We start from the raw sequence: 20,896 nt of genomic DNA on the forward strand, positions 1-20,896 counted from the left end.
AAAAATAATAATAATAAAAGAAGAAGAAGAAAGAAAAAAAAAAGAGAGAAAAAGAAAAGAGAAGAAACAAAGACGTGAAAAAAAAAAGAAAGAAAGAAAGAAACAGAAAAATGTTACGAGGAAATGGTACGACGAATGCATTTGACTTGTGGCCTCAGTGGTTGACAGCTGCCAGCGGTTAGTTAGGAAGAAAAAGGCAATTGAAAGTTTGGGGAGGTGGTAGTGAAAAAAAAAAAAAAAAAAAAATGTATTCGCCAAGTAGTTGGTAAAATTAAATTCGATACAGAGAAATGTCAAATCCTCATCGCAGTGACTGTACTGGCCGTAAGCTTAGGTCTTGTGGCTGGCTGGACGTCGCCGTATTTGGCAAAATTCACGCACAAGGAAACGGAGATTCACATAACCAAAGACGAGGCATCTTGGGTAGCTTCTTTTTTACCAATGGGACGACTCTTCGGTGCTATTTGCGGTTCCTTAACCTTGGATTATTTCGGCAGCAAAGTATCGCTCGTCATCACAGGATTGCCCTTGATGATCGGTTGGATATGCATGATATTTGCCACCACGGCCGTAGAGTTTTATGTGTTTAGAATTCTTACGGGTAAATGATTTCTTTTTCTTGTTTCTTTTCTTTTCTTTTCTTTTCTTTTCTTTTCTCTTGTTTTTTCTCTCACTTTTCCTCACTTCCCTTTCACTTACCATCGGTAAGTTCATAAGTCCAAACAAACACAGTCTCAAACGCGTCCAATCGATAAATCCTATTTTCTACATCATCGCAATAGGTGCTTCGATGGGCATGTTCTTCACTTGTTTTCCCATTTTCATCGGCGAAATATCAACAGCACGTATACGAGGTGCCTTAATCGGGCTAGTGATTAATGGCCTACCCATTGGCACTGTGATTGGAAACATAATGGGTCCCCAGATGTCGAACAAGTGGTTTGGTGTCATTAGCCTCCTGCTGACTTCGATTTTCCTCTTGACGTTTCCCTGTCTACCGAAATCACCGTATTACCTTATACGATATAATTTCACGGAGAATGCAGCTAAATCGATTCATTTTTATCATCGAAAATCAAACGTCACGGAGGAAATGAACGAAATCAAGATGTTTATAGAGGAAACGAGAGTGTCAACTCTTCGCCAGAGATTCAAGCTAATGGCGGAACCAAATAATCGTAATGCTTTTTTAATCGTCATCTCATTGTTCTTTTTCATGCAAATCGGTGGACTCAATTCTATAGTATTTTACATGGAAATCATCATTCGCAAAGCCAAGGTTACCTTCATATCACCGTCGACCGTCGTGATAATCGTTACCTCCATCGGTACTATTCAATCTACTTTTCTACTTTTCTTTTTTTTTTTATTATTACTAGTGTTACTATTACTACCCATATCACTATTACTATATTATTAATATATAATTTTTATTCGATCGAAAGAAACGTTAATTCTTCTCTTTTTCTTCTGTTTTTTTTTTTTCTTTCTTTCTTTCTTAATATTGTTTCGAATAAATTCCAGGAATCGTTTATGGTTGGCTGGGCATATACGCAATCGATCGTTATGGTAGAAAATTGCTTCTTATCATCTCGTGTAGCAGCATAAGTATCGGTATGATGACAATAGGAACTCATTTTCTTCTGTTAACACATGGTTACAATTCCGAAATGCTTCAACCTCTACCAGTTATATCCATGATAATGTTTATGATGATCTGCTTCGGTCTAACTTCCGTACCCAGTACCCTACTGTCGGAACTCTTTCCAATCACCTTGAAGAGCATAGCCGGTTTTATCAGTAGTTTTACATCAGCATTATTTGCTTTCATATCTACTAAAACTTTTCAACCATTGGTGGATCTACTGACAATGCCATACGTCTTCTTCATCTATGGGAGTATAACGACATTATGCATTTTCTATACGATTTTCTGCATACCCGAGACAAAAGGAAAAACATTAAAAGTATGTATACAGTGTGTGTGTGTGTGTGTGTGTGTGTGTGTGTGTGTATTTGTCCCTCTATCTCTCCATCTGTTCTTGCGTCTATCTCTATCTTTATCTATCCCTTCTCTGTATCCTCCTCCCACGTTAAATTACTTTCTTGTGTAAACAGGAAATCCAAGTTTTACTTAAGAACAGAAACAGACATACCGACAGAAGAAGTCAAACCGAGGAAGATTGACAAAATCGAGAATGTATCGGATAAAAAGAGAAAAGCAAAAAAACGAGAAAGAAAGAAAGAAGCGAATGTCTATCGAAATATTTGAAAACTTCGGTTGTATATATGTTTTACATTCGCGAATATGTAAATATGTTTCATTTTATTATACTGCGTACAGTAAAAATATATGTATGTATGTATGTACGTGTATGTGTTATATATATATTCGAAGGTAGTCAATCGTATTCTTCTTCGAAAATTCGAAAAAAAAATATGAATAAACGATAGTTACGAAATAATTTTAGATACGTGTAATTATAATAATATACACGTGTGTCTTATCGCAATTAATCGGTCGAATAATCCGGCCACTTAAACAAACTCATTTAGGCAAAACGATATTAATCGATTTAATAATTTCTTTTTCTTCTATCTTTTTTCTTTTTTTCTTTCTTTCTTTTTTATCTTTAATCGACTTTGATCCGACGACCAAAAACGCAATTACTTTCGAAGACGATATTGCTCTTTATGAAGTATAAATATATTTTATCTCGTCAAAACAAAACAAAACAAAAACAGAAAAACGAAGGCTGATAAAGACGAAGAAATAAAGACGAAATAGAGGACAAAAAAAGAAGGGGGGGTGGGGGAAAAATGAAAATTAAAAAAACATTTCCTCGCAAATTTATGTTGCATTAACTATACGATGTATGAAATAAACAACGCATTTGTTTCGATATTTCTCCGGGTCAAATTTTGCAACATCCACGATTTAATCTCTGAAAATTGCAACAGAACATATTTTAAAATCGTTCCGAACGAAGATTCTTCTATTTACAAAAACGTTTCGAATACATATTTCTGTTCAAAAAAGATACATCTGTACACATATGTATATACATATATTTATATATAATATATATATTTATATACACAATACACACACGCACACACGTGAATCACAAACGTGTATCACTCCCTTTTACTTCGATTCTCCTCCTCAATTTTTTTTTTTAACTTTCTATTTTTTTATCCTTATTTCACCACTCTAAAACTTTGTCTTCTCTCTCTCTCTCTCTCTCTCTCTCTCTCTCTCTCTCTCTCTTTCTCTCTTCAGAGAAATATTATTTTATCATACGCGTAAGATATTTTCTTTTTCACATTTGTTATCGATCACTGATTAAAAATCAAACCAGTTTGATCCCATAACAACGACTGACTGCAATCGAGTCGGTGGACATATTGAGGTCGCATGCAATCCTGACGACAGCATCATGCTCGTACAAAGTCGTAATCCACGACAGTAGTAAATTCGCGTTCGTGATTCACGTCTCCTCGTGGAACCTCGTGGTTCACGTGATCTCGACTCATTAATACCAACGATTACAATCATCATCGTTTTATTCAAATGAAATAGAAAATGGATATATTTCATGGAACACTTATCGTTTTTGGTTATCTTTCCTATACCGACGTAATACTTGTCATTCACTTGCCAAAATAACCATATCTAATATCTTATGATCAATATCTTAACATAATAAGATGATAAATAATTCAAATTCACGTTTGAAATTTGTCAGTTTGAAATATATTATATTTTCCTGTTAAACGAACATTATATCACGTATCGATAATGTTCGTAATTTGGGAAATCATTTAAAACGACAGACCAAACGCGAGTTCCCGTATAATTGATATTATTAAATAATCATTATCTTACGAAAACTAATTAATCGTTATAAATATTCTCACGTAGTTCGGACGTTCTACATGGTAAAAAATAATTCTACCGTTACAAATGTATCTTATCTGGAGTTTGAACGAGGGAAGGGAGGGAGGGAGACAGAGAGAAAGAGAGAGAGAGGGAGATAAAAGTGGTAAGGGAGAATTTTGGTTGGGTGGGGCATAGCGGTAAGGAGTGGCGAGAGTAAAAGGAACGAATTAATACGAGTAAATCATACGAGGAGAGGATGTAAACTCTTTAACCAGAAGAATCTGACGCAGTAGGTTACTCGATCGACTCTGGAATAGTAGAAAAGAGGTCTGACGACATCTGACATTTGAAACGAACATGGGTACGCGCACAAAGGAAACCGAGACGAAGAGAACGGTGACTTGGCCACAATGGATCGGTGGTATTGGCGGTGAGCGAGATAAAAAGAATAGAAATTAGAATTTATTATATTAGAGAGATTTAGATTTTTGACTCTTTTCTTTTGGTTAAGTTTCTTCTTATTATTATTTCCCTTTACAGTAGGTCTCCTGTTAATGCAGATAGGATTATTAGCAGGATGGTCCTCGCCCTACATAGAACGATTATTAACCGGTCAATCGTTCATACTGATAACGGTCAAAGAGGCATCACTGATCGTATCGTTTCTTAATTTAGGAAGACTTTTTGGCGCAATTATCGGCGTTATATTCGTGAATATTTTCGGTAGCAGAAAGTCGATACTAATATGCACCATACCGATGAGCTTTTGTTGGATCTTCACGATAATAGCCGACAGAATCTTTTGGTTATATCTCGGACGAATTTGCGGTGGTATTTCCATGGGGATTAGTTACTCTTGCTTTTCTCTCTATTTAGGTGAAATCGCCGATTCGAATATACGTGGTGCTTTGGTGACAGTCGGCATGGCCGGCGTTTCGTGCGGGACACTCTTTATATTCCTCATGGCATGTTATTTATCCTTCAGGATATCGGCCATCGTTAATCTTATATTTAATATTATTCTTACGATATTGTTCATTTGGCTACCGGACACTCCTCATCATTTGGTGAAAAAAAATCAAGACGAGAAAGCCAAACAATCGATCCTTTGGTATCACAGAGATTCCAACGTCGATGTAGAATTATCGAACTTGAAAAATTTCTACAACCAGTTCGACGAGTCTACGTTCGTCGCGCTTAAACAATTTAAAATACCACAGATAAGAAATGCGATGCTAGTTACCATCGCATTATTCTTTTACACACAAATGTGCGGTCTCAATACGATACTATTTTATATGGAAACTATCCTAAAATCGGCACAAGTTGACTTTATCGAACCGTCCTTCATCGTTATTATCGTCACTATATTTGGAATAATGGCCTCATTGATATCGATGACACTCATCGATACGTTCGGAAGAAAAATTCTCATGTGTTGCTCTTGTTTAATGGTTATAATAGCACTGTCCAGTCTGGGAACGCACTTTCAACTTTTAGATATGAACGTTGATCCAAAAATGATACAATGGCTGCCGATAGTTTGTATAATATTGTTTGAAATGGCCGCCTTCGTGGGATTACTTCCGGTACCAAGTGCCGTAGTAGGAGAAATATTTCCACCTAATATAAAATGTGTCGCTGCGAGTATATCAAGTATATTCGCTTCTTTATTTGCACTCGTAGCAGCTGGAACTTATCAAATATTAGTCGATCTAATAACTAAAAAATATATTTTTTGGATGTATTCGATAATAATGATTACCGCCATACCAGTTACGATCATTTTTCTACCAGAAACAAAAGGGAAAACGTTACAGGAGATACAGAATAAGTTGATGAATGGAAAATTGAAAGAAGTTAAGAATATAAACGAGAGAAACGAAACTAGCAGATTTTGAAGATTTGCAAAAGTATGCGACATTTCTACTTATTTGTAAATTATGTGTACGTACGTAGTCTATTATTCTGTATATATGTATGTCTCTGCATGTATGTATGTATTTATGCGTATATGTTTATTCTCGACCGTGTGAAACACGTTGACTATGCTGATGAGTTATTTAGATTAATTATATACACTGATTTTTATTATTATTTATTTGTACGTCGAACATTTATATATATATATATATATCGAACATTTATACATACACATACACATATGTGCGTGTGATACTATCGATGTATACTAGTCATAATTGTTACGATATATAATTATTACATAACAATATTAGAAATATAGCAACGTAAATGCAATTGTATAATAACAACGAAATAAATATAATTATTTTCTCTTATCCCGACCCTTCCCCCCTCATCTCTGTTTTCCCCATAGACACTTTCTTCTTAATCTAAGAACATTGCAGCTATTTCTCTTTGCGGTGACGTAAAGCGGGGTAATGTTGGGATGGAACTCGGCCAGTTTCATATTTTACAAGGTAATATTTCAACTACATGCTCGTTGACAGTATTAAATGTAACATGGCCGCGGGTACTGTGCTACCGTGGAAATTGGACACTACCTTATCTTGCACAGGTCATTGCCGATGGCCCCTTTTATCAAGGCGAATGAACCCCATGAGAATCGATAGACCACTCCCATCTTCCAAGACTTTTTCTTTCTCTCTCTCTCTCTCTCTCTCTCTCTCTCTCTCTCTTTCTCTCTCTCTCTCTCTTTCTCCCCCCCCCTCCCTTCTTTCTCTTTCTCTTTCATTTCATTGTTATTATCGCTTATAACGATCATTATTTATCGTTTTAATTTTTATTATCATTTTGCTAACACACTCCCTTTCTCTTTCTCTCTCACTCTTCCTCTTATTGACATAATTTTTCATAATAAATTTGTTCAGATAATTATCAATAAACGATTAATTATATTCGTCATTCTAGACTTTTGTGAATGAATAGTTGAATGAAATAAATATACACATGTTTTATAAAAAAGAAAACAAATTAGAAATAAAGAAGCAAGGTATCAATCTGATCGCAAAGTATGTATATCAGAAGTAAAAAGTAATTTACTACCTATATATATGTATATATATATATATATATATATATATATATATGTACATATACATATAACCAGTGGCCGAGTGAAACATTAATAAATGTCATTTCTGCTCGACGACATTATAAACCAATGCGAATTTCGAGTTCGGGTGTGCATAGTTTGCATGTTCGAAACGTTTGACTTCATTCGTTGCTTTCATCAGTATGTCAAATATGTCGAAAATGAATTTCGTCTATAGAAACGAACTAGTCGATGACTAGTTTGGAAATCGTGATAAAGAATGTGATAGGATGTAGGTGGTACGGGGTGAGATGAGAAGGGGGAGGTAGAGTGGACGAAGGAGGAAGAGAAAAGAAAATAGAAATAAAAACAACAACCATATAAAAAGCTACCAAAAAATGCAAAAAAAAAAAAAAAGAGATAAAGAAAAAGCAGACATCATTAAGTCGTTAACCTTCTCGAGCCAGTGTCATACGAGATTACGTATGTTGAATTCCCATTGTGTTACCGCGTTTTCCATCTTCTCTCTGATGTCCTATGTATGCGTGAGTGCGTGTGTGTGTGTGCATTGTGTGTGTATTGTGTGTGTATTGTGTGTGGACGCGTGTGGTCGAACGCGTTCGTGTGTAAAGTTTAATTAAAACGCGTGCCTTTTTATGCAACATCCGGAGCCCTGTAATAGGTAGAATGCAACGTTGCTTCTGCATCTTCCCTCGGCGTTTAATTAAATTAATGAATCCGTTCCATCGCATATTTTTACCGAGATGATGCCAGAAGAGCAAAGGCCATGTACGTGGACAAAATTGAAAGAAGCGAGTTTTAACGCGACGCGTTCAGGTACGAGATCGATGGTAATTTTTTTGAATTCCGTTTTTCAATGTCCCAATCGTGGAATGGATAAAGAAAGAAGAACGAAGAGAGAAAGAAGAGAGGGTGGGTGATGGGAAGGGTTAGAAAATGTAAAATTTCTTTTAAAATTAAACGATGGTTTTTTATCTAATGAGAAACATTAACCGATCGTGGATGAACGAACAATGTGGATGAATGATTTTTTTGATCGATCGATCTCTCGATCATAGGAGAGATAAAGAAAGAAAAGGGTAGGATAGAAGGGGAAAGATTTGTTCGAAGAAAATGTAAGATTTGTTTAAATTGAAAGATAATTTATAGCTGATGAAGCATCCGATGCCTCTTCAATCGGAAATGAACGAACGAATGATTCTTTTTCAATCCTAGTTTAGATGAGATAAAGAAAAAGAAAGAAAAAGAGAGAGACAAGCAAATTGATTGAAAGATGTAAAATTGTTAAGATCATAGGATAATTTAGCTGACGAAGCAAGAGGTAATTGATTTCGAAATAATATATAAAAAGTTCGAGTTACACGGTATACGGAAAATTAGAGAACGACTCTATAGGATTCGTAATATGTACGAGGTATCAAGAAAAAGAAAAAAAAAAAAGGAAAAAAGAAAAAGAAAGAAAGAACTTTCTCTTCGACAAAATAGTCACAACAAAAACACAATGGAAAATGTTTTATCATTGCCGAGTAAATTTTGTAATCCCAAGTAAATATTGCTTAGAAATTCGAACCGATAAGAGCGAAGATATCGAAGAAAATTATCCCAGAAGAAAATAATATCAATTTCTATTCGCCTTGTTTTCTCTTCTTTTTCTTCGATGACATTTTCGTTTGGAAAAAAGAAAAAGAAAAGGGAAAGAAAGAAAAAAAGAAGGATCCTTTTTAAAGGGGATTTTCGACTTTACCGAAATTACACGCAACCGCGAAAATGGCGGCTCTCTTTCTCTTTCTCTTTTCGCGGGAAGTTAGTTAAGCCACATAACGAGCCGAGAGTAATTACTGGACGAGTAAGAGTAATTCGATTGTTCTCGTACAGGTCCTACCCGTCCGGAACCCCCATGCTCGTAGAACTAGCAATCGCATTAGTGCTATCTGCGAGCAAACCAAGTTAATTAGTCCAACAGTCTGACCTCCTTCCGTCTCATTCGGCTAAAATATAATTTTATTAGTAAAATGTCATCGAACGCGCGTAAACGTTCTTATTTACGATAATAACAACAACGGCAACAACAATAACAACGACAAAGAAAAAACAAAAGAAAAAGAAAACACACGCACGCACAAAACACATAAAGGTAAAAAGATAAAATGAAAATCTATCTCGATAGGATCCGTATTAACGTAACACGGAGTACACTTTTTCTATCGTTCGCGTGACCGCCATCGCTACCACCATCACCACCACCATCAAGTTCTATGAGACAATAAAGCGCCCCGATCGCTCACCCGTTATTTTATCTATCTTTCGTTTGCCTTTATAGACCTACGGGATATTTCAGAAATAAATCGTCAAACTTTACGAGCATATTTTACTCCCTATAATGGATGAAAAAGAAAAGAAGAAGAAAAAAGAAGAGAGAAAGAGATAGAAGAAAAAGAAGTCATACGAACGTCGGTCAATGGAAACGTTTTTTTTTTTTTCTTTTCGAGTTAAAAACGTTTCTTTCTTCTCTCTCTCTCTCTCTCTCTCTCTCTCTCTATTTTTTTTTATTCTCATTTTTTATTTACAACAAACTTTAGAGAACATTTAGAGATCGTTCGAACATTTCATTAAAGAAACTTCGGAAAATGATTTCCATATTTGCATTAATACATTATTAATGCATGCCCGATATATGTAAATAAATGAACGTTCATAACTCGGAAAGAAAGCGTTTATGAAGTCGTGTTTATATGACGTTTTCCCTTCCTTCCTTCTTTCTTTCTTTCTTTCTTTCTTTCTTTCTTTCTTCTTCTTCTTTTATACTTACAGCGAACAGAATAATGAATGAACTCTTAAAAGTTCGGTGATTTATTTTTTGAAACACTCAGTATACCTACTTAACTATATCTACCTACCTACCAAAGTGATTCGTTAATTATAAAAGTAATTAATGGGACCGAGGTGATCGACGATGTTACTTGATTTTTATAGTCAACTTAAATCATTAATATCGCTTACAACCGTTTAAATTCATGAAATATTTATATAAAATGAATCAATTAAAAATATTCTCCTTTCTCTCGCTCTTTCCTCGTTCTCTTCTCTCCTTTTTTTCACAGATATCTTCGTGAATCTTCAATGGGTACAGAATACTTTTAAAAAATATTATTTTTATCGCGACTTCAAAAAGTTTCTTCCACCTCTTATACGTCTACCCCGAATTTTTTTCACAATTTTATTTCTATACCTTCGAAAAACGATCATCGGTTAAGTTATCTTAAAATTCAACGAACCCAAAGGCGAGGTCATTTCCATTCCCACGAAAGGAATGAAAACTTTTCCCTTTTCTCTCTCTCTCTCTCTCTCTCTCTCTCTCTCTCTCTCTCTCTCTCTCTCTTTTTTCTTTCCTTTTTTCTTTTTTGCAATCTCTTTTCAGCACAATTTCCTTTCTACCTCTTTCTTTATTCCTTCTCTCTCTCTCTCTCTCTCTCTCTCTCTTTCTCTCTTTCTTTCTCTGTTTTTTTTTTCTCTATCTATCTCTCTCTGTCTCTCTCTCTCTCTGTCTCTCTCAACTGGCGAACTTTGATCGACCCTAAAAATCGAAGACTCGCGAACAATGCCAGAAAGCATTGGCAACCGTACAATCGCTTCGATTTCATCCACTTATAACTATCTATATAAAAGGTGAACGTGTCTCGAGGAAATTTCCATTTTATCTTCGAATTTTCGAAATGTTGTTCGAAAGTTTGAACGTGATGTAAGAAAGTAGAGACGAAGGAGGATTGGGAGATTAAAGAGTACTGCTAGACTAAAATCAAAGTCGAACAAACGAAAAAGATAAGAGAAACAAATTAAAGCTTTCTGCGATATCAAGGAAGTATTTAGATATTACGAATAAATTAAATGTTCCTCTGATAAAAGTTGATATGATATACTTAAATATTCTATTAAATGAAATCTCTCAATGTGAATGTACTCTTTCTGCATATATATATATATTTTTTTTTATTTATACATATATATATATAAAAGAAAAAAGAAAAAAAAGTCGGAAAACGAAAGAAGCTAGTAGTTCCGAAAAAGACACGGATGATCGATAGAGAGAAGGATTAGAGAGAGAAGGAGTAAGAAAAAAAAAAAAAAGAGAGAAAGAAAAAGAAGTAAGAAGTAAGAGGAACGACGATAGAAGGAAAAAGGAGTAATGTGGAAGCCGAATCGGTGACCCACATTCGTGAATAACGATTTCCGACGATTCCTTGGGAACACCGTTAGCATCGTGCTAGGATTAATGATCCGCTAATGCACCTTACTGGCCCGATTAACTTTACATCCTTGGATTAACTTAACGATATTAAATAATTAAATATAAAAAGAGTCAATGGTGTTATGATTTTTATCGAACAGGTTGATACAAAGAGATACAAAGTAATTTTCATGAAAATATATTTTGAAAATATAAAAATTATTTTTATCGTCGATTTAGATACGTTTCTTATTTGTTCATAGGTGTAAAAATTCCAAACCTATTTTTCTCTTTTTCTTCTTTTTTGTTTCGAAAATTATCGCGTCGAAATTATTGAAAATAACATCATCATCGTAAAAGGAGTAAAAAGAAGATCGTTCAAATTAAATGCCACTTCATTTCCATTGCCATTTATGACTTTTGAAATAGCTGTCATACCCTCTTTTTCTTATCCTTGTAATAGAAAGGTCAAATAGAGGTGGATCAATCAAATAAAAGTGAGTCAATTTATGACAAGGAACTGTACCCGACGAAAACAAAATTAATCTGTCCCGATATTTTTCGATCAAAATTAATAGTTCTGACAATAATTCTGGTAAACATTTTTAAGACACTATATACATATATACACACACGTATATATATATATATATATGTATGTATGTATGTATGTATGTATGTATATAATATTATTGCAAATGATCACAATGGAACACGTTATATATCACTAACATAATATTTTCTATTCGTAATAATTTATATATTTATTTGTAACGATTTTCGAACAAAACAAAATAAAAGAGAGAAACTGTGATAAATAAATGGAAAAGAAAAAAAAAAAAAAAAAAAAGAAAAAACGATAGAACCACCGCGGCACAAAGTATCGCGTTGACCCATTAAAAGAATCTCGTTTGAACTCCATCGAACCCTAAGAAGTAAAAAGAAATCCTTTTGGAAATATATAGGTATATATCCATCGTATACCTCCTATTATTTTCTCCTAAAGAAATCATCTTCTCAAAAGAACGAACGTTATCACATTTCTGTTTTCTCTTTTTTTATTCATTTTTGTTTCTTTTTTTTTTTTTTTTTTTTTCTTCTTATCGATCTAGAAAATATCTCGAACGTTTCGAACGTGACGGTTGAGGGTAGAATAGGGTGGAGATGATAGGGTGGGAATAGAGAAGGAAATCTAGATAAATCTTTATCGATATGTCGAAAAATATCGATCAAAATTATTTCTATTGGTCCTGATACTATCTCGATTCTCCTCGATTCTATTATAATATCCAATAAAATTGATCTCCTATATTGTTACGCGCGTAGAGAGAAAAAAAAAAGGAGAAAAGAGAAAAGGAAAAGAAAAGGAAAAGGAAAAAAACGAAGTATAATAAACGATTTTAAAAATCGTATGAAGCTACCGCACACGTTGTATAAAATTAAATAATAATTCATTATTATTAGCCGGCTCTAAACGTTCCTCGTCGGAGTTCGTCGTATTGCGTAATGACAAAGTTGAATAATGAATGAAATTAATTGACAAACGCATCAGTGTAGAGCCGATCGGTCGCTCGTTCGCTCGTAAAAGAGAGAGAAAGAGAGAGAGAGAGAAAGAGGGAGAGAGAGAGAGTTAACGAGAAACGTAATCATCGATCGAATTTTACAGAGCCTTGATCATCGAATATAACAACCACTGGAAATACCGAGAACGAGAAAACGTGTACCTATGCGTATATCAAATCGACGATATAGGAATTTAAAAATCGGACGGACGGACGGACGGGTTCGTTCTAATGGAAAACACGATCTCATTACGCTCTGTATGACTCATTGTTTTGGCATTAACGATTAATCGATCATGATATTAATCAACGGTCGAACCGTCGTAGGATCAGAATTGTAAAGGAAATCGACATTTTCACAAAAGATGAAAATTGGGATGATGATGATCTCGATATATATATATATATATATATATATATAATATTATATATATAATTTTCATATCTTTTATTAAAATATCGATATATATACATATATATCATATTATATATATAATATATATATGTATGTACGTATGTATTTTTTGAAAAGTCGTAAAAACAAATTAGCTAACGAGTTAAACGAATTGATAAGATAATAGAAAACGAAGGTTTTATAAGTTGGAAAGAAAAGAAAAAAAAAAAAAGAAAAAGAATCTTTTTCTAAAACAGAGATAATCAACGTTTAATAAGTGAAATCGGTGATGCGTTAGATTCAATAATTTATCAGCAATTAAAAAACGCGTGCCTTTACCGTGAGTAAATAACGTCGACACGGAGAAGTTACATACTTACATCGCAATTTTTGCCCTTGATGTTTTACGTAAGAGCCATTGAAAAAAAAAGTCTAGTCGGGAGTTTAGCGACGTACTTCTTTCGCGAGAACGAAAGAAGAAACAAAGAAAAAGAAAACAAAAAAAAAAAAGATTAAAGAAAGGAAATAGAAAAGAAAGCAAAAAAAAAGAAAAAAAAAATACGGAGTGCAAAAGAGTACGAAAACGAAACGAAACGAAACGAAACGAAACGAAACGAGGCAGCGAAACGAAACGAACGAAAGGGCGAAAGAAAAAAGAAGAAAATGAAAATAAAGGAAAAATAAATAAATAAAAAAGAAGAATAAATAAAAAAGGAAAAGAAAGATCGAATCGATTCTCAGGCATTAACGAAATCTTCCTTTTATTATCGCTTTATTTCAAAGAAGAAAAAAAAAACAAATAAATAAATAAGTACATAAATAAATAAATAAATAAAAAGAAAAGAAAAGAAAAGAAAAGAAAAGAAAGGAAAGGAAAAGAGAAGGCATTAAAAAGCGTTGCCGTACGTAATAGGTACATAACTAGCGTAGCAAAAGGGCAATCGAGAGAAAGTTTCTCGCGGTACTCTTCCTCTCAGAAGCGAAGAACACTCGATGTAATTAACGGACGCGAGAGTGTCCCACCCCCTACCTTCACTCCCATCTTCATCCCCATCCCCATTCCTGTTTCCACCTCTAACCCCACCCGTCAAGAAAAGACCAACTTTCCATCGTCTAATTGTAAGCTGTTAAAGGTAATCTCTCTCTCTCTCTCTCTCTCTCTCTCTCTCTCTCTCTCTCTCTCTCTCTATCTATCTATCTCTCTTTCTCACTCTCTCTCTCTCTCTTTCTTTCTCCCTATCTATCCTTTTTCAGGGTCGCTAAAATGAGTAAGGAGGGAGAAAAAAATACAAGGGAGAAATAAATAAGAAATAAGTAAATAAATAAAAAGAAAACAAAAAAGTGGAAAAATAAAAAACAAGAAAAAAAATGGAAAACGGAAGTAGAAGAAAATCGCTTTTTAAAAGAGTAAGTTTTTTGCGCGTGTTTTACCCACAGATGCGCCAACGTCGAACCCCTCCCCCAACCCTTTTACTACTACTACTATTACTACTACTACTACTACTACTACTACTGCTGCTGCTGCTGCTGCTGCTGCTGCTGCTGCTGCTGCTGCTGCTGCTGCTGCTGCTGCTGTTTGGAAAAGCTGAAATTTTCTTCTCTTTTTATTTTTATAGACAAGAGGGGGAGAGAGGGAGAGAGAGAGAGAGAGAGAGAGAGAGAGAGAGAGAGAGAAATAAAATATTTTTATGGAAAGACTTCGTTATAAAGAGAGGAAGAAAAAGAGAGAGAGAGAGAGAGACAGAGAGAGAGGGTGAAAAAGAGAAAGAAAGAAAGAGAGATTTAATTTTGGACCACCCAGCTAACTCTATTTGAAACAGGAATTAATTAACGGATCACTTACCAAAAGCCAAACGAGTAATATTCGCTTAACGGACTTATTCGAACAATGTTTATTCTCTCAAAGTAAGGGTCAACATTGCCGGGAAAATGTATTTTACCGAGAAGAGAAAGAAAAATGTAACTGATTTACTTAGGTTTCTCGCAAAGTTAATAGACAGAAAGAGAAAGAGAAAGAGAGAGAGAGAGAGAGAGTAAGAGAGAAACTACTACCTAGAGAATCTAGCTCGGAAAACTTATCTATCTCTTCAGAAATCTCTTCAAATCTTCCTAGATGAGGATTTAGCAAAGGTGCGATAAAACGAATTCGCCATTCTCGCGAGGTACCAGGGAGATCCTTTAAATCTTTGGATTTATCTGGCTCGACAAAGCTTGCAAGATTAACGAGAAAATGGTATAAATAAACTGAGAGACTGAGGGAAAGAAAGAGTGAGAGAAAGAAAGAGAGAGAGAGAGAGAAAGACGGATAGACAGAGAGAATATTGCTCGGAAGTTAAGCAGAAACAAAGTATCGCCAATTATCTCTAATGATCGAAATGAAAAGGAAAAAGAAAAAAAAAAAAAAAGAAAAACAGAAGAAGAGAAAGTTAAGAAGAGAAAAAGAATAAAAGGAAACTAAAAGAGATTAACTAAAGCAAGGAGAAACGATAGAAAATATTAATTTTCTAATTCTTTGAATTAATTTGAAACGTTTCTTCTTTGATTCTTTTTTCTTTTTTTTTTTTTCTTTTTTTTTTTTTAACACCTTTAATACCCCTTTCAACATTTTTCAACAACTTCCATACAAGTTTTAACAGTTTCACGTTTATTAATTTTTTTTCTTTTTTTTTAAGCGCTCGACGTTTGGTCATTTTCTTGTTGCACGTAGAAGTTAAACATACGTACATACGTACGTATGTACGTACATACATACGTATCCTTCTTAGTTCAGCTACGATGAATTTTGGTGAAGTCGAGTTAACAGTACTGTTAAAAGTTCGCGTTCTCAAAGGGTTAATTAACGTTCCTTTTCCAACGACATCAAAGTTACCAGTTGTGAGAACAACCCCAAGTTGTTCTCCCTGACCGTTGAGGATCCTTATGTCATCCTAGCGTGGTTAGACGAAAAGTCGTCCGACGACGACGACGACGACGACGACGACGACGATGACGACGATGAGGACGACGAGTTTCGTCTTCTAGACACGTGTAAGCGCAAAACTGCACGTAGTTCTTCAACGTGCCCACGTGAGTTCACGTACGTATTACCCAAGTTCTACTTTACTTTACTTTACTTTACTTTACTTTACTTTACTTTACTTTACTTTACTTTACTTTACTTTACTTTACTTTACTTTACTTTACTTTAGTTTACTTTGCTATGCTTTGAAACGAATTAAAACTTCATATATTTTTATTTACCCTTTTTTATCGAATATATCGACAGGCGACGATAAAAAAAAAAAGAAAAGAAATAAAAAAATCAACATCTATCGAGAATAATATTTCGAATTTATGATCTAAATGAATCATTAAATCGACTTTTACAAATTAAAAGAAGTAATGAACTTTGGCACTATTCTCTCTCTCCTCTCTCTCTCTCTCTCTCTCGATTGTTAATTAATATCAACGAATTAATATTATATGGGATTCGCCTTATTTTCTTCCTTTTTTCATATTTTCTAATCCGTTTATTTCTTTTAATTTTTTTTTTTTTTTTATTTATTTTCTTTTTCTTTTTTTTACATATGTATTATACATCGCTCGTTCGTTGTAGTGCATATATAAAAAAAAAAGAAAAAACAAATAGAAAAAAAAAAAAAAAAAAGGAAAAGGAAAAAAAACGCGTGAAATACGACCGATCGAATGGTTTGAAAAACATGGTCCTTCAAGTGTTAATTTTGATATACGGTTCGTATGATGATCGAAGTATCTAAAACGAGAAAGAAAAAAAAGAGACGAAAACAAAAACAAGACAAAAAAAGAATAAAAAGGAAAAATAAAATAGAGAGATCGTTATATCCTTCGCACTCGAAACTGATGAAAATGATTAGAGGAAACGTCATACGTCGTTATTTCTTTCAGTTTTATCTCCTTCTCGAAATTTTATTCCCGTCAATTCGATTCGGACCTACGTATAGTTTCTCGATTCAGAATCGTAAAACGAGTCCCTCGAATGCTCTCTTTTGTCGTCTTGATGGCTCTCCAAACCTACGTAGACAGGACATTCGACGGACCCTCTACAAAAGGATTGCACATTTTGCTTTGAAAGATACTCGAGGAACCTTGAGAGGAAAACCGGACACACTTTTCGATTCACTCTACCGTAAATTCCCACGTACTTCTACGACTTTCTTAGGATTCATCCTTAAAATTTGAGAAAGCTGGGACGAGTTTACGATAGTTTTTACAAAGGCAAAAATTTGAATCAACGAGAATCGCAAATGTCCATGTATTGTACGATATAAAAAATATACATATACATATATATATATTTGTAAAAAAAAAAAAAAAAATGGCTCAACCACCAAATCCAAAATGAAAACGACGACGAAAAGAAAAAAAAAGTAATATATATATATATATATATATATATATATATATATATATGCTCTCTTCGAATTCGTTTGGATGGAAAGAAAAAGCATAAAAAAATAAATGAATCGATAGATAAATAAAAAAAGAATACGAATATCGTCGACTGAATATCGTCATGACGATAAACGCAATAACGAAATACGATCGATATTTGTCTATCGCCAAAAAAAAAAAAAAAAAGAAAAAAGAAAAGAAAAGGAAGAAGAAAAGAAGAATTCGTCGAATAAAGCATGCAAGGGAAGAAGACGTAAAATCAAAAAAAAAAAAAAAAAAACAGAAGAAAAGAAAAAGAAAAAAAAGGAAGAAAGAAAGAAAGAAAAAGAAAGGAGAAAAAAAGACAAGAAAGGAATACGTTTCACAGTGTGAATATTTAGTTCGTTAACGGCCGAGTGACCTTTCGTTACCACACGAATCTCGTAACTTCTCGGCTTTAAATGGTGATCGTTCGATTCCGATGTATGCGCATAGCTAACGTAACGATAATTAAAATCCGATGACACGTTAATTAAAATTCAAACAACGTCTATATAACCTACGATATCACGATCGAATGTATTTGATAAAGAGAGATAGGTAGATGGATGGATGGATGGATGGATAGATAGATAGATAGATAGACGGAGAGAGAGAGAGAGAGAGAGAGACAGAAAAAATATATATATGTGTGTGTGTGTATATATATATATGTATATACAAAATATATTACGATCGAAAGAACATCGTATCGTATAGACGAAGATCGAATATTCTTATCCTTCGTAGTTGATTCGTTATATGCGAATTTATACGGTTCTGCAGGTACATATATCCCCTCTCTTTCAACATTCTGCGACACTCTTCTCTCACTAACGTCAAATTCCTTCCTATTTCCTTCGTATAATTGCTCTCAGTTGTTTGTTCTTTTATATACCCCTTTCATGTATCTCTATTTCTCTCTGTTTCTTTTTCTTTTTTCGTTATTTTTCTTTCTGTCTCTTTTTCTCTCTCTCTCTCTATATATATATCTCTCTCTTTCTCTTTCTCTTTTTTTGCTCTTTCTCTCTCTTTCTCTCTCTCTCTTTCTCTGACTGTCTGTCTGTCTGTCTGTCTGTCTGTCTGTCTGTCTGTCTGTCTGTCAGTCTGTCTGTTTGTCCGTCTTTCTCTTTTATCCTCATAGCACGCCACCCTCTTTGTGTTATCTCTTGGAGAACGCAAAGTACTCGTTGAAAGTTGGTAATACGCCAGAAAAGCATGGAAATTACGAGCTTGCGACATCCGTCAGCTCGCTCGACTATTGGCCAAGACCGAGAATGCGACAGGAGAAACTGTAAGTACGTATATGTGCGCTAACCCAAGAAAAAGAAATTTCTACTTTTGTAGGAGAAAAGGAATAGAAAGAAAAAAGATGGCGACGGGGACGGAGACAGACAGAGAAAGAAAGAGAGAGAGAGAGAGAGAGAAAGAGAGAGAGAGAAAGAGAGACAAAGACAAAGAGAAGGAGAGAAAGAAAGAGGGAAAGAAAATATAGAGTAAAGGTTACAGACGAGATGTCTCAAGTTAAACTATGTGAAAACTTGACGTGTCTTCGTTTCTCTACGTCATGCACAAATCAAATATACCAGTATATCTAATAAAAATAATAATAAGTCCAGTACTCTTCAATAAATAGAAGTTTATGAAAAAATTGTAGCAATAGTAATAGGTAGTAGTAATAGTAGTAATAGTATTAATAATAATAACAATAATAATAATGATGATGATGATGATGATGATGATGATGATGATGATGACGATGACGATGACGATGACGATGACAATAATGATAATAACAACAAAAACAAGAGAGATTTACATAATACGTCCGATTAGCTAAGGAACTGAAATAATTATGACATCAGGAACAAAATTGAAATAATTTCGATCATATTATCAACCACCGGAATTACGCATGATTATGCAACTTTTATCGACATTACTTTCAACATTCAAATTACAGCCAAATACATATTAAATGGAACTAGAAAAATAATCTAAGTTTAATCGCAAGAAAATTCCTTAATTGATTATAATCGAACGGCCCATAAAAAAAAGAAAAAAGAAAACGTGCTTGATCTCACGGTACGCGTGATATCTCATTGCTAATCAGATATGTGAGTCAAATACAATCGTATTATCAAATAATAATAATGATGATGATGATGATGATGATGATGATGACGATGATAAATATTAAAATCATAATATCGATTCGAATAATTTATCAAGAACAAAACGATGATAATTAACTATGTTAAAGCTAAGATATCACTGAAAACGTATGAACAATTATTATCACAAGGTGTCACGAGCAAAACGCTTAATATAGCTCCTAGAAGGATTCGCAAAGCATGGAGGCCTCTCTCTCTCTCTCTCTCTCTCTCTCTCTCTCTCTCTCTCTCTCTCTCTCTCTTTCTCTCTTTCTCTCTAAGGGATGCTTTCACGTAAGAGACTCTCAGGATTCTGGTTAAAGGTAGTAGCGTACGTTAACGCGAAGAAGAGCCAGAGGGGTTTGCTTGGTGGATAGAGGTTTGGGACCATAGAAGCTCCAGGCTCGTATCTATACGATATATATCCACACCAACTCGCCCAACGCTACTACTCCCACCCCTTTCCCAACCCTCTCTTCTCCTCCTCCTCTTTTACCCCTCCATTTCTCGAGAATTTATGAGCCAAGTACCTGCCAGATAGGAAAGCTCGTAGATCTCACTGTTGGTGTCAGAATTTGCGCTAGGGACGGTCCTGTGGATCTGCTGGTCTAGCGCGTCTCAAACGTATCTTTAGAAGGGTTAAGTAAATGCCCGTTTCGGAATCGAATCAACGGAAAATAAAAAAAAAAAAAAAAAAAACGATAAGGTAATTTATCGGACGTAAGAAAAATTATTCGTCTTATAAATATAATTCCATAAGAAAATTTGTGTGTGTGTGTGTGTGTGTGTACATATGTGATGTATGCTACGATATATACTACTATTTTCTATAAATATAATTTTATAAAAAAATATACATATGATGTATGTTCTGATAGATACTACCATTTTTTATAAATATAATTTTATAAAAAAATATATATATATATATATCCTTTGTAATTTTTTCGGCTCTATATCCCCCCTGTAAAGTGAATATCCCACATCTATCTGACATATCGATACAAAAAAAAAAAAAAAAAAAGAAAAAGAAATAAAAAATAAAAACGAAACAAAAAAAAAAAGGAACAAATTTCGATCGATGGTACGACGGATCATCAATCTTTGTATCTTTCACCTGCATTCTTTTTTTTTTTTTCTTTTTTCTTTTTTCTTTTCTCTTTTTAAAGGAAATGCTCTCAAAGAGATTATAAAAAATATTCTACAACTTCGAT

At 34.1% G+C, this 20,896-nt stretch overlaps 2 protein-coding genes across 2 annotated transcripts in view; one reads left to right on the forward strand and one right to left on the reverse strand.

The window, feature by feature from the left end:
- The window catches only part of LOC122630541, a 164,459-nt gene that overhangs the window by 96,361 nt on the left and 47,202 nt on the right, over nucleotides 1-20,896 (reverse strand). The gene's annotated exons all lie outside the window — the stretch shown is intronic.
- Nucleotides 4,084-5,833, forward strand: LOC122630481 (facilitated trehalose transporter Tret1-like). The gene is made up of 2 exons (XM_043815012.1): nucleotides 4,084-4,313; nucleotides 4,424-5,833. Exons 1-2 carry the CDS (start codon nucleotides 4,241-4,243, stop codon nucleotides 5,782-5,784), a joined length of 1,434 nt encoding a protein of 477 aa, XP_043670947.1. The 5' UTR covers nucleotides 4,084-4,240; the 3' UTR covers nucleotides 5,785-5,833.

Source organism: Vespula pensylvanica, chromosome 1, assembly GCF_014466175.1.
Source record: "Vespula pensylvanica isolate Volc-1 chromosome 1, ASM1446617v1, whole genome shotgun sequence".
Classification (NCBI taxonomy): domain Eukaryota; kingdom Metazoa; phylum Arthropoda; class Insecta; order Hymenoptera; family Vespidae; genus Vespula; species Vespula pensylvanica.